This window comes from Oncorhynchus masou, chromosome 1, assembly GCF_036934945.1.
Source record: "Oncorhynchus masou masou isolate Uvic2021 chromosome 1, UVic_Omas_1.1, whole genome shotgun sequence".
NCBI classification, from domain to species: Eukaryota; Metazoa; Chordata; class Actinopteri; order Salmoniformes; family Salmonidae; genus Oncorhynchus; species Oncorhynchus masou.
Window position 1 is genome coordinate 46,881,365 of NC_088212.1, and position 12,707 is coordinate 46,894,071.

The 12,707-nt window shown below is 45.8% G+C and overlaps 1 protein-coding gene across 1 annotated transcript in view; it reads right to left on the minus strand.

Moving 5' to 3' along the window:
• Positions 1-1,219: 1,219 nt before the first annotated feature.
• Positions 1,220-12,707, minus strand: part of LOC135545471 (E3 ubiquitin-protein ligase znrf3-like) — a 104,599-nt gene continuing 93,111 nt past the window's right edge. The window contains 7 exon segments of the mRNA XM_064973105.1: positions 1,220-4,534; positions 4,537-5,525; positions 5,860-5,962; positions 6,881-7,048; positions 9,040-9,150; positions 9,570-9,701; positions 11,954-12,028. Coding sequence (XP_064829177.1) covers positions 3,620-4,534; positions 4,537-5,525; positions 5,860-5,962; positions 6,881-7,048; positions 9,040-9,150; positions 9,570-9,701; positions 11,954-12,028 — 2,493 coding nt within the window. The 3' untranslated portion in view covers positions 1,220-3,619.

A 12,707-nucleotide genomic window follows, 5' to 3' on the forward strand; every position in this document is an offset into this window, starting at 1 on the left:
AACAATCATAATCACTAGTTAACTACACATGGTTGATGATATTACTAGATATTATCTAGCGTGTCCTGCGTTGCATATAATCTGACTGAGCATACAAGCGTACAAGTATCTAAGTATCTGACTGAACGGTGGTAGGCAGAAGCAGGCATGTAAACATTCATTCAAACAGCACTTTCGTGCGTTTTGCCAGCAGCTCTTCATTGTGCGTCAAGCATTGCACTGTTTATGACTTCAAGCCTATCAACTCCCGAGATGAGGCTGGTGTAACCGAAGTGAAATGGCTAGCTAGTTAGCACGTGCTAATAGCATTTCAAACGTCACTCGCTCTGAGCCTTCTAGTAGTTGTTCCCCTTGCTCTGCATGGGTAACGCTGCTTCGATGGTGGCTGTTGTCGTTGTGTTGCTGGTTCGAACCCAGGGAGGAGCGAGGAGAGGGACGGAAGCTATACTGTTACACTGGCAATACTAAAGTGCCTATAAGAACATCCAATAGTCAAAGGTTAATGAAATACAAATGGTATAGAGGGAAATAGTCCTATAATTCCTATAATAACTACAACCTAAAACTTCTTACCTGTGAATATTGAAGACTCATGTTAAAAGGAACCACCGGCTTTCATATGTTCTCATTTTCTGAGCAAGTAACTGAAACATTAGCTTTCTTAAATGGCACATATTGCACTTTTACTTTCTTCTCCAACACTTTGTTTTTGCATTATTTAAACCAAATTGAACATGTTTCATTATTTACTTGAGGCTAAATTGATTTTATTGATGTATAATATTAAGTTAAAATAAGTGTTCATTCAGTATTGTTGTAATTGTCATAATTACAAATAAAAAATATATGTATATTATTTAAAAAACGGCAGATTAATCTGCATCTGCTTTTTTTTGGGTCCTCCAATAATCGGTATCGGCGGTGAAAAATCATAATCGGTCGACCTCTAATTTGAACCTAGGTGTATGTACAGGCACAGAACAGCAGTGACTTCAGTTCTAACTTTGGCTGTCAAGCCCAAAAACTGCAGCGTGTACTCAGTTAATCATAGTCTTTGTCTGGCCTGTAGTTAAGTTGCATGGTTTGAAATATTCCACAGATGCTTTCCACCAAAAATGGTCTTCCCAAAAGAGATGTATCCCAGACTTAAGACATCACTTCTAATTGAACTGTTGTGAATTAAGATGACAAGGTTAGGAAGAAAGATGCCACAACATGATTTACTTGAATAAAACTGTATATTTTACAGATCTTTGTACACTTTAATTACAAAACTGTATGATACTACATTTTTTAAATCAGTTTTTGGTCAGAGAGTATTTAAAATCGTCTTATGTGCAATTACCATGTATTTACAAAGTCTCATGTTAGTGATTTATCAAAGAAAGCAACCAAATAACAACTCCAAAATGTTCATACACAACATAAGACATGGCTTAAAGATAAATATATTAGTAAATAAATATTCAGAGAACATATTTCCATTTATGAAATGTGCTGCTATACAGATACAGAAATATACAGATTGATTTCTAACCTTTTTAAAATGGTAATGATGGAGAAAATAATTATATTTCTTAAATTGTTTTTTAAAAAGCATTTTTTTGTACACATTTTCTTTTTATATAATCTTAAGTGCTACAAACAATTAAAACAAATTAAATAGTGACTTGCGTACCCCCAAATTTTCATTTGCAACACATCTCTATGCAAAGGCAAGATTAGATTCTCAATATCTTTAATTTATTAGGGCTCTGGGTTAACATATAAATATTGTTATTTCAAAACAAATGCCTCTGTGAAGAGAATGGGTACATTTCATAGAAACAGTAGAATACAGTCTGTAAAACAAACAGAAAGAAGGTATGAATGAACAAACAACGTTGATATTGTTTGTGAGCATGGTGTGTATTGTGTGATTTAATCATTAAAAAAAATCTAAAATCAGATGTGCTGCTTTTTTTGTAACTGTGTTGTAAAAAATACATCAACAAAAACACACAGCCACAGTATAAAAGAGATCCCTTGTGAATGATACTTTTTTCCTTTGGCCTATTTTTTTTTAAGCAACACAAGAGCCTCATACGACCATCTACATTAGAGCTTAAGTGTTGAGGAGGCTAGATGAGTAACTGCCCCCCCCCCCCCCAAAAAAAAAAACCATGAGCTTCTAAACTAGAAATAGTAACTAAAATGGATATGAAACCAATCCTTTGAAGATTTCCAAATCTCTTTCGAGGAACTCAGAGAAACATTGTCACTATGTGGACCTCTATTCAACCAAAAAGTGACACAGTCCCGCCCCAGATAGTAAGTATGGCTCGCTGGCCTAAGGCTTGGTGTTGGACTGAGTATACCACCAACAGACAGAACTGTAGAGTAGTTTGTATAGCTTAGCTTCATCTTCCCAATGAGAGAAGTGGGCGACTGACTGACACTGGCTGTCCTCCAACTACCAAAAGATCCGAATCCCCACCAAACCCCCTAAAAAAAGAAAAGGGAAAGGTTTTGGTATTCTTACATAACCTTTCATCTGAGTTGGTGGTTTGTTGAAGCTTGTTTTCCAAGCTGTATAGGTAGCTGTATGTCATAAAATAAGTACAGTACAGTACACACAGTCAGGTCTAAAGGTGAGCAAAAAAAATACTTATTTTATGCTAATACTATTGCTCAGAGGGAGATACTTTATTTAATAAGTAATACAAAAAAAGATAGGGGTCAAAAATATTGGTACCCCTCTTTTCAATACTCAAGAACCCTCCCCTTGTGAGGATAACAACATGGTCTTTTTCTAAAATGTTTTATGAGATTGGAGAACACATTGGGAGGGATCTTAGATTACTCCTCCATACAGAATCTTTCCAGATCCTTGATATCCTTCATCTGCACTTATGGACAGCCCTCTTCAATTCAAACCACAGGTTTTCAATCGGGTTCAAGTCCCGAAAATATAATATAGCTCATTATTTGTATTATTTATTGTATACAGTCTTTTTTGCTCATCTTTAACAAGGGTGCCAATCATTTTTGACCTGACTGTACGTATAGTGCATACATACTGCATGTACATCCAGGCATTTGTGTAATAAGAATTAACAAGAAGAGGGAAAAAAAAGGGAAAGAAATCCTCAAAAGTTTTGCACAAGATGGAGTTTCGATATCATGTAAAGAAAAACAACTCACCAAATCAGAAAATACAATCTCACAAACTGGGCCCAGCTAACACAATTAGTTGATCTTCTAATGGGTCTCATGACTGACCCTGGCTGGCACAGATGGTATGTGGTAGTAGCCTACATGTCGTGTTGTGCCCCTGCCAAGCCAACCACTGAACATCCACCCATATGTCGTAGCCTGATTCTCTATCACAGCCTGTAGAAGCTGCTGGTGGGGCCACGAGGTGGGCTGAGCCACAGGAATGAACTGGATAGGCCTGGTTACACCAGGCAGGCCATCATATAATTTTCAGTAGAAATCCACACCATCACCATATAGGATTATAACATTCAGAGCTCAGCGAGCAAGGCTTAGAACAAGGCAACTGAGGGTTTGTTGATTGACTGACTGAACGACTGACTAGTTCGGTACCAAAGAGGCTGTTTCTGGGCTCCACACCCCCTCATATACCCCCAAGCCCCTCATCTGTAGCTTTACTGTTTCCCGACGCATCGTGGTTAGTGGCGTTCCGAGGGTGGAACAGGGCCCTGGTCTCTTCCTCCTGGGTGGGGTAAGTTTGACCTCTGAACTGTCCTGAAGTAAAGTACCCCCCTTCACTTGGCTCCACCCGCCAACGATTCCCAGTCCGCCCCTCACCCCCTTGCCCTTCCCCCGTGATGATGCTGCCTAGCAGTAGGCTGCTCTGGGTCTCCGCCCCCAAGCCCGGTTCACAGTCTGTGTCCTCATGGATTATGGGTATTCTCTGGCTGAGCTCGCCACAGCAGCCCTGTCCGGAGCAGGCGTCTGAGTCTGCAGCGTGGTGTGCGTACTGCACGTTCACGGCATAATCCTCGTTATAGCGCCCCCCTGTGGCCCGGTGGACCTTCATCTCCTTGTAGAAGAAGCAGGGCAGGCCCTCGTAACTCACCTGCTCCGACGGAGCTAACAGGTGCTCCCCCTGGCCGTAAAAGTTCTGCTGATGCTGAGAGGCGGAGCTCTGCTGATGGAACTCCGCCCCCCTGTGACAGCCACGCCCTGAGGAGGCCAGAGACCCAGCCGTGTCCGAGTCTTGCCCCTGCTGACCTATGCACTCCATGTTGGGTGGGAGTACCTCAAAACAGCAGCTACACGCCCCTGCTCCTACTCCCCCCAGGACATGATTCCCCCCTATCTCCTCCCCTGTCTGCCCCCCCTTCCCTCTGTCAGCGGCTCCCTCTAGAGGGCCGGCTGAGGTAGTGCTAGTGGTGCTGGTGTCCCTGGGTTGCTCCAGTGACGAGCGGCTGCTGTAGTTCGGCTCCAGACTGCAGCTGGAGAGCTGGTCCCCCGAGCCGAACCCACAGGCTCCTGGAGGAGGCTGTGGCTGCAGGCTGCAGCCATCTTGGCCCCCGAGGGAGCTGGGGTTAGGGAGTCCTCGGCTGTGGAGGGACAGGCGGTGGAGGCCCCTGCGGCTGTGGCCCCTGGCTCCCCTTGCGAACCCCTGCAGGGGCTCTTACTGCGGTAGACGTAGGGGTCGTAGTCAGAGCTCAGGGAGCTGCGGAAGGTAGAACAGGAGCCGTACACCCCCTGGTTGCTAACCTCGGTGCAGTCCAGCATAGAATCACTGGATGAACAGTGGCACTGGCCCGAACTGCTGCTGCTGCTGTCGCTGCCCGGACAGTCGGCCAGGTAACCGCTGCACACAGAGTGGTGGCCATGGTAACAGCCCAGGCCTGAGGCACCGCTCCCTGCCTCCCCTATCCTGGAGCTGGTAGCAGGGGCCATGTGGACCACCGTGGGGTAGAGCAGACCCCCCTGGAAGGCCCTGCTGTGGTGGCCCTTGTGGGGCCCGGCACCCCCAGCCACCCCCACAATGCCTGCAGCCCCCTCACCCTGCTGGGGGAAGGTCAAGCCCTGGAAGTAGTAGTGTTGGTACATGGTCTCATACTGCGAGTAGCAGGCAGCACGTGAGAAGCTGCGCCCATGGAATTTGGGCCTCTTGAAGGCTCCATGGTGGGGCCCGGACTGCTGGTGCTGGGGGTAGGTGGGGGGGTTGAGGCCCAGGCCGCGGTGTTGGTGCTCCAGGCCACAGTGGTGGGGGTTGAGGGAGTGGTCCAGGTGCATGGTAGTGTGGGGGTGGTAGCCCCGGAGGAAGGCCCCGGCGTGGGCAGACTGGGGAGGGTACAGGCCCTGGGGGTCTGGGTGGTGGTCCACAGTGAGCATTGTGATGGGGTTACCATGGGGGTCCATGGAGGTGCGGGTGGGGTAGGTAGTCACCTGCCCAGCACGGTGCACCCTGCCTGGGTAGTGGACGGGCAGGACTACCCTCTGCTGCCGGCTGTGGACGGGATTGCCATCCATGCAGACAGGGCCGGGGTTCCCCTTCTTTTGCTCTGAGAAGAGGGGTGTGAAAGAGGGAGAGTGTTTGATTAAGGTTAACCTAGAAAGTCAAAGAAGAGTCTTTCAAAGGTTAGCTTTGTTACAGTTACAGTTTCATGTGTTGTAATATTTACTTTATTTCATGAAAAGGGTATTTTACATCAACTGCATTTTGCTTGAACTGTTTTAGTGGGTTGTGTCGTCGAACAAAAGTGCTGGAAACTCTTCTTAGAGAGCCACAGGTGCTCCCCCACTGGCACCCTGTTCCCCATATAGTACACTACTTTTGACCAGGGCCCATAGGGAGTAGTGTGCCATTTGGGATGCGGACAGTGTGTACCATCTCACCAATAATGTTGTGTCTACAGTGAGGGCAGGTGTGGTGCTGGAGGAGCCAAGGGTCCACACACTTCTTATGGAACCTGTGGGCACAGGGGATGACCCGCAGCTCCTGTTGAGGGGAAGGAGAGCAGGAGAAGAGGAGGAGGAGGAAACAGGGGAGAGGAGGAGAGGGGGAAGAAGAAGAGTTAAGGTTAGTTAAAAGGCTTATGCTATCGAAGGACATCATTGGCGTTTGATGGATGAATGGCCAACAGGTGGCAGCAAAGCAGCAGGAAAGTTTCTTTTCTTCACCAGTGTCACATTATACATCAGTATACAGCTACACTGAACAAATCCAACCTCACCATCAAACCCAAGACTACACTACTCATGACAGCACAGAGCCCTCAAACTACACCAGTCACCCTTATTCTCAAACCTGACACCATGCCGTTGGCCGAGCCAGAGAGAGCCTTATACAGAACACAGCAAGACTCACTGACACAAAGAAGGATCGTTATTATTCCGTTCTTGGACAGAGATGGCTCAAGTTTTTCCCTCCATCTCTCTTGCTGTTTCCCTCTCTCCCACTCTCCTTCCTCTCTCACTGCCCCTTAGCATGACTCATCTCCTTTTTGGGCTCTCTCCCTCCCATCTTTTGTCTTACTTCACTGCTCAAACCCCTTTGATGCCATTCAGCCTTTTATATCACGACTATGCTTTGTTGTGTGTTTTCTTCCCTGGTTTCCCAAGACGACACATAACACACTCACTGACTGGGTCCCCTGGGGGCCCGGGGCTGGTCCCCTGATGTCCCCAGGCTGGGCCATGATTAGCAATGCTGTTACTGTAAACCTTCAAAGGTCCCAGATTAGGGTCTAGGAAACATCTTTCTACAGTGACTTCCGAAATTCAAGTCAGTTTGACCATGTGCCTTAAACTCACCACTTTCAAATACCACTCCAATTAAAATGGCACTCTGATATAAGGCTATTTCTTTATGAATAGTATTCAGTGTGCGTGTGTGTGTGTGTGTTCTCTCTCGCACCTCTCCGTCGATGTACTTCTCCAGGCAGATAGCGCAGTCTGAGGTGGAGCTACTGCTCAGTGAATCCGATGCCCCGCAGCTGCTCTCGCGCTGCCCTTTGACCTTGGCCTTGAACTTCCTGGTCTCCATCTTCTCCAGGGCCTGGATGGCCATCCTGTTCATAGAACTCTGGAGATGGGGAGAGGGAGGAGAGAGAGGAGGGATAGAAATGGTCAGGCTGGGAATAATGGTACACAACAACATAAAGAGAGGTACAGTATTGGTAGATAGTGTTGGTAGACAGGTACAGTGCTGGTACACAGGTACAATGTTGGTAGACAGGTACAATGATGGTAGACAGGTGCAATGTTGGTAGACAGGTGCAATGTTGGTAGACAGGTACAGTGTTGGTAGACAGGTACAGTGATGGTCATGTAGCCTACATAGAGTCAGCAATATGTTGAGGACAGAGTGTCCTTAGCATGCCCCAGTGTGAACTCAACTGGAAAGAGGTTTCGTAACGTGTGACAAACTGCTATTTTAATTAACACTTCAAGGAAGTCGACATGGCTCATCAGGAACACACACACGCAAACAGAAACACGTGCGCACACACACTGGCAGGTTTCTCTATATTAATCCCAAAAGCAGTCCCCTGGAGTGTGTTCCTCTGTCGAACACACACACACAGGTGTGCTGGCAGGATTTCACCTGCTACTGTGCTGCTCTCCATCAAGGTTAATTAGATGTTAAAACCTGTTTTGAAGACTGGTCTTTGTTCGGAATTTCGGATGACTGACGTGCCCAAAGTAAACTGCCTGTTACTCAGGCCCAGAAGCTAGGATATGCATATACTTAGAAAACTCTCTGAAGTTTCTAAAACTGTTAAAATAATGCATGTGAGTATAGCAGAACTGATATGGCAAGCCCGAGGAAAATCCTTTTGGAATAATTTTTTTTGATGTTCACAGGCCATTTCAGTGCTAGCCTATGGGAAATACAAATAGATAGGACCCAGATTGCAGTTCCTATGGCTTCCACTAGATGTCAACAGTCTATAGAAAGGGTTTCAGGCTTGTTTTTTGAAAAATGAGCAAGTAGCCTTGTTGGCAAGTGAATGAGGTGCGCACACTTCATTATTTATCTTCCCTATTGAACATACTATTCTCCGTCTTAAATATTATCTTTATGTAGATATTAGCTTCTTATGGCTGGGGGCAGTATTGAGTAGCTTGGATGAATAAGGTGCCCAGAGGTGCCCAGAGTAAACTGCCTGCTACTCAGTCCCAGAAGCTAAGATATGCATATAAGTATATTTGCATAGAAACCAAAGTTTCTAAAACTGTTTGAATGATGTCTGTGAGTATAACAGAAGTCATATGGCAGGCAAAAACCTGAGAAATAATCCAACCAGGAAGTGGGAAATCTGAGGTTTGTAGGTTTTCAAATCATTGCCTATTGGTCATATTGCACTTCCTAAGGCTTCCACAAGATGTCAACAGTCATTAGAACCTTGTTTGATGCTTCTACTGTGAAGTGGGGGTGAATGAGAGGGGAATGAGTCAGAGGTCTGCCAGAGAGCCATTAACAATTTATCTCTACTTCTGCTTTTTATGACTCCTCTCTTTGGTTGGAAAAATGGCTGTATTTTTCTGTGACTTGACTCTGACCTAACATAATCGTTTGGTTTGCTTTCGCTGTAAAGCCTTTTTGAAGTCGGACACTGTGGTGGGGTTAACAAGAAGTGTATCTTTAAAATGGTGTAAAATACTTGTATGTTTGAGGAATTTTAATTATGGGATTTCTGTTGTTTTGAATTTGGCGCCCTGCACTTTCACTGGCTGTTGTCACATCGATCCCGTTCACGGGATCTCAGCCCAAAGAGGTTAACTAGATGTGGGGACCAGAAGTCCACACAAAGTCAAATGCTATTCTTATGGTTTAGGGTTAAGGTTAGGAATTAGTGTTAGGGTTAGAATTAGGTTTAGTTCTAGGGTTAGGTTTTTGGGTTAAGGTTAAAGTTAGGGTACAGGTTAGGGGTTAGGGAAAATAGGATTTTGAATGGGACTGAATTGTATGTCACCACAAGGTTAGCTGCGCAATACTGTGTGTGTGTGTGTGTGTGTGTGTGTGTGTGTGTGTGTGTGTGTGTGTGTGTGTGTGTGTGTGCGCTCACTCACCTGGCTTCTCCTCTGTTTTAGTTTGATCTTGATGAGCAGTATGAGGCAGACCAGAGATACCACTACGAAGAAGGCCAGGAAGATCCCCATGTCAAAGTACTCCGTAGGCTGCTGTCGGGAGGGAGACAGGGGGAGAAGGGTTTGTTAAATTATGTCTATGACAGCCCAAGGCAGACATCTCACACACATGCTTGCATACACACGTGCAGGCACACCGGCACTGACACACAGGACTGGGCATAGATGCACCCCTGGCACCGTCCATTGATAAAATGACTGTGTGAAAATTGTTGTGATATAACAAAGAATAGAGAGGGAGGGAATAAAGGAGAGGCTCAGATTTCTCGAGAAGAATGTCTTCCCATGTCTGTAACTGTTAGCTGCGGGACTAGACTCAGTATAGTGCTTTGTGAAGTGTGTAGGGTTTAAATAAGAGTTATGATCAAAATATGGTTTGGCTAGTCCACATACACACACACACACACCTAGCATCTTCCCAGTAGTCCTGGTTTGGCTTGTCTGGCTCTTACCCTTGGTGGTCTGTGCTGGATTCTGGCACGGGCCACTTTCTGCTTGTTGACTATGTTCATCAGCTTAACAGCATCGGCCCCCTTCACATAAACTACTGGCCTCTTCAGAGGGTCCTCCGCTACCTGGTTCAGCTGCAGGAAAGGAGAACACACAACAGGTCAGCTATACAAGAGAACACACACACACACACACACACAAGGGGTTAGCTATGTAGGAGAACACCGACACGGCCAGCTTCCACATTTGGCCCGGCCCACACCACATCAACCTTCAGTATTGTAAATGAAGAATAAGAACTGTGTCCTATCATCAACATACTCTCTCATTTTATTTCCCATTGAGAAAATAACCTGTAGGAGAGAGAGATGTGGAAACTGTGGACTGCCTCCTCCACTGAGCTCCTCTTTCTCCAGTTCGCTGTCGCCTCCCTCCCTTCCTGCCCTCTCTAGTCCATGTGTCAAACTCATTCCACAGAGGGCCGAGTGTCTCTGGGTTTTAATGAATTAAGGTCCCCATTTTAGTAAAGAACAACCCTCACCTGGTTGTCTAGGTCGTAATTGAAAGGATAAACCCAAAACCCACAGACACTAGGCCATCCATGGAATGAGTTTGACACCCCTGTTCTAGACTGTCCGCCTGCCTGCCTCCCTCCCCCCCTCGTCTGTCAGCCTCCCTCCCTCCCCCTCTCTAGTCTCTCCAATCAGTCAGCCTCCCTCCCTTCCTACCCTATCTGGTCTCTCAGCCTCCCTCCCGGTCCTCTCTAGTCTCACCATTCTGTCGTCTCCCCTCCCTCCCTGTTCTCTCGTCTGTAATTTAGAAAGGCCAGGGGAAATACCAGGGATATTCACTTTTCAATTTCTTCCCGTCGTCATGTTACCAAGTGAAATATGCTCTCTCTGGTTACAGTATAGCAAATGGCAATTTCACATCTCTGCCTCTGCTTGTGTTCTTTCCCCCTGCAATCTACAAAGTTCATCTACACTAGACTCTCAAAAGTGCCAACACTGCTAGCAAAGTTATGCTGCATGTGCTTGAATTGAAGAACAAAGTGAATTTGAAAGATGAGATACTCAACCACTCGAAGTCAAATGGAACTTTAAAAAAGTGCTTCTCTATTATCAAAAACCATCATGTTTAATTCTACATTAAATTAAAGCCTTCGTAAAAGTAGATAGATCATGTAAATGGCAAGAACAATTTAAAAAAAAAGAGAGGTTAAAAACATTAACTTTCTAACCCTCTCTCTCCCTCCTAATTTCACCCGTAGTACGTTAACTCTAACTCTCTGTAACCCCTCCTCCCTGCCCCTCGGCCTTGTGGGTCGTGTCTGTACCGATTGGGCAGCTGCGACTGGAAACCCTCTTAGGGGAATTTAACCCCGCGGGCCACACTGCCTTTCATGTGGTCCCTTCTCAAGCCTTTTATCTCTGTGGGTCGCTGCTACACTGCTGCTGTTGCCTACAGCCTGGAGGCCTGAACACAGAGAAACCTGCATGTCCGGGCCTGGTGCTTTGGGCCTGGCTGAATACCACGGGAGAATTCTTCTCTCTGACAAAGCTGCTATCGACGCTGCACCGGTGGAGGCTAGAGGGCGGAGGACAGTCTTCTGTATTACAGACAGGGAGCTCACCAGCCAACAACATAGAAACAGGAACTAGCTCAGGTAGAATGGAAGGAGAGAGACAAAGAGAGAGAGAGGGAGAGAAGGAGAAAGAAGTAGAGAGAGAAAAATCAGCAAGAGAAGAAAAAAAAAGAGTCAGAACGAGAGAGATAAAAGCGAACAAGAGACTTGGATTATTCGGGGTACTAGGGGATGAGGTAATGTGTTGGTGTGCAGTAGCAGCTCTAAACTACCTCTGCAGTTATGAGCTCCACAGAGCACGGTCATGGTTGAGTAAAACCCTAACCTGAATATCAATTTAACGTCTCTCTCACACAGTACACTGTTCTTAAGGCAGACAGGGTAGGACTCCGTGTGCATCCTAAATGGCACCATATTCCCTATATAGTGCACTACTTTTGACCAGAGCTCCATGCACCATATAAGGAATAGAGCGCCATTTGGGACGGGTCCTTAGGCTAGACTCAAAGCCCCTAATAGTTGAATGAGCCTGCTTCATCCACATGGGTTTGACCAGAAGGGAAAAAAGTCTATTGTTGGACAAACACACAACCTGCTTGTCATAGCAGGGCATGTCTCAGTCAGTTGACAGTGGTCTGTTAGGACAGAAGGTCTTTGAAAAGAGAAGAAGAATTTGGCTGTTTGAATGGAGAGGAATATGTTTTTAGCCTTAGCATGTTGGCTTAGCCTCTCTGTTTCCTTCATTGAATAAGTGGAGACTTCGAATGCGAGTGCTATGTGTGTGTGTGTGTGTGTACTGACCTGATCGATGGCATCAGGGTTTTCGGACACGTCGAAGATGACAGCCGTCGCTCCCCTCTGAACCGCTCGCTTCGCCTGCAAGAAACAGAGAGAAACACAATCATTAGATATGCATCAATCATTCAAATGAAGGCACTACTTTCACTCTCTACTTTTGTTTACAAACATCACCTTGAACTCAAATAAGTACACCTGAAATGGAAATTGAAACCGAGAGCCAGACCAGACAAGATCTTTGAGTCGAAAAATAGACGTGTTGGCACAAAAAAATGTATGCATGCGCATCAATGTCGCCGGAAGGAGTGTGTTGTTACGATTCTGAACGGACAAATAGCTTGCAAAGATGACAAGAAGCTGCCTTGTGGGGAATCCTAGGTGGCTCGTTTCAGCCCGTTGTATCTTGTTATAGCTAGCTAACCAATGCAATTGAATGTAATTGAACAACAAGTGTGTGTGCAAATGGGTTTGTGTTTTCAATAAACATTTGGAGACAAAATATAGTTTACATGCTGTCAATAGTCTAAGACAACCCAGTCTGTTTTGCCCCATAGTTGCGCACTCGTCAGTTTTGTTGCTTAACATCCAAAGTGTGTCTACACTGAGTGTACAAGAAATTAAGAACAGGGTAGCCTAGTGGTTAGAGTGTTGGGCTAGTAACTGAAAGGTTGCTGACAAGGTACAAATCTGTCGTTCTGCCCCTGAACAGTTAACCCACTGTTACTAGGCCGTCATTGAAAATACAAATTTGTTCTTA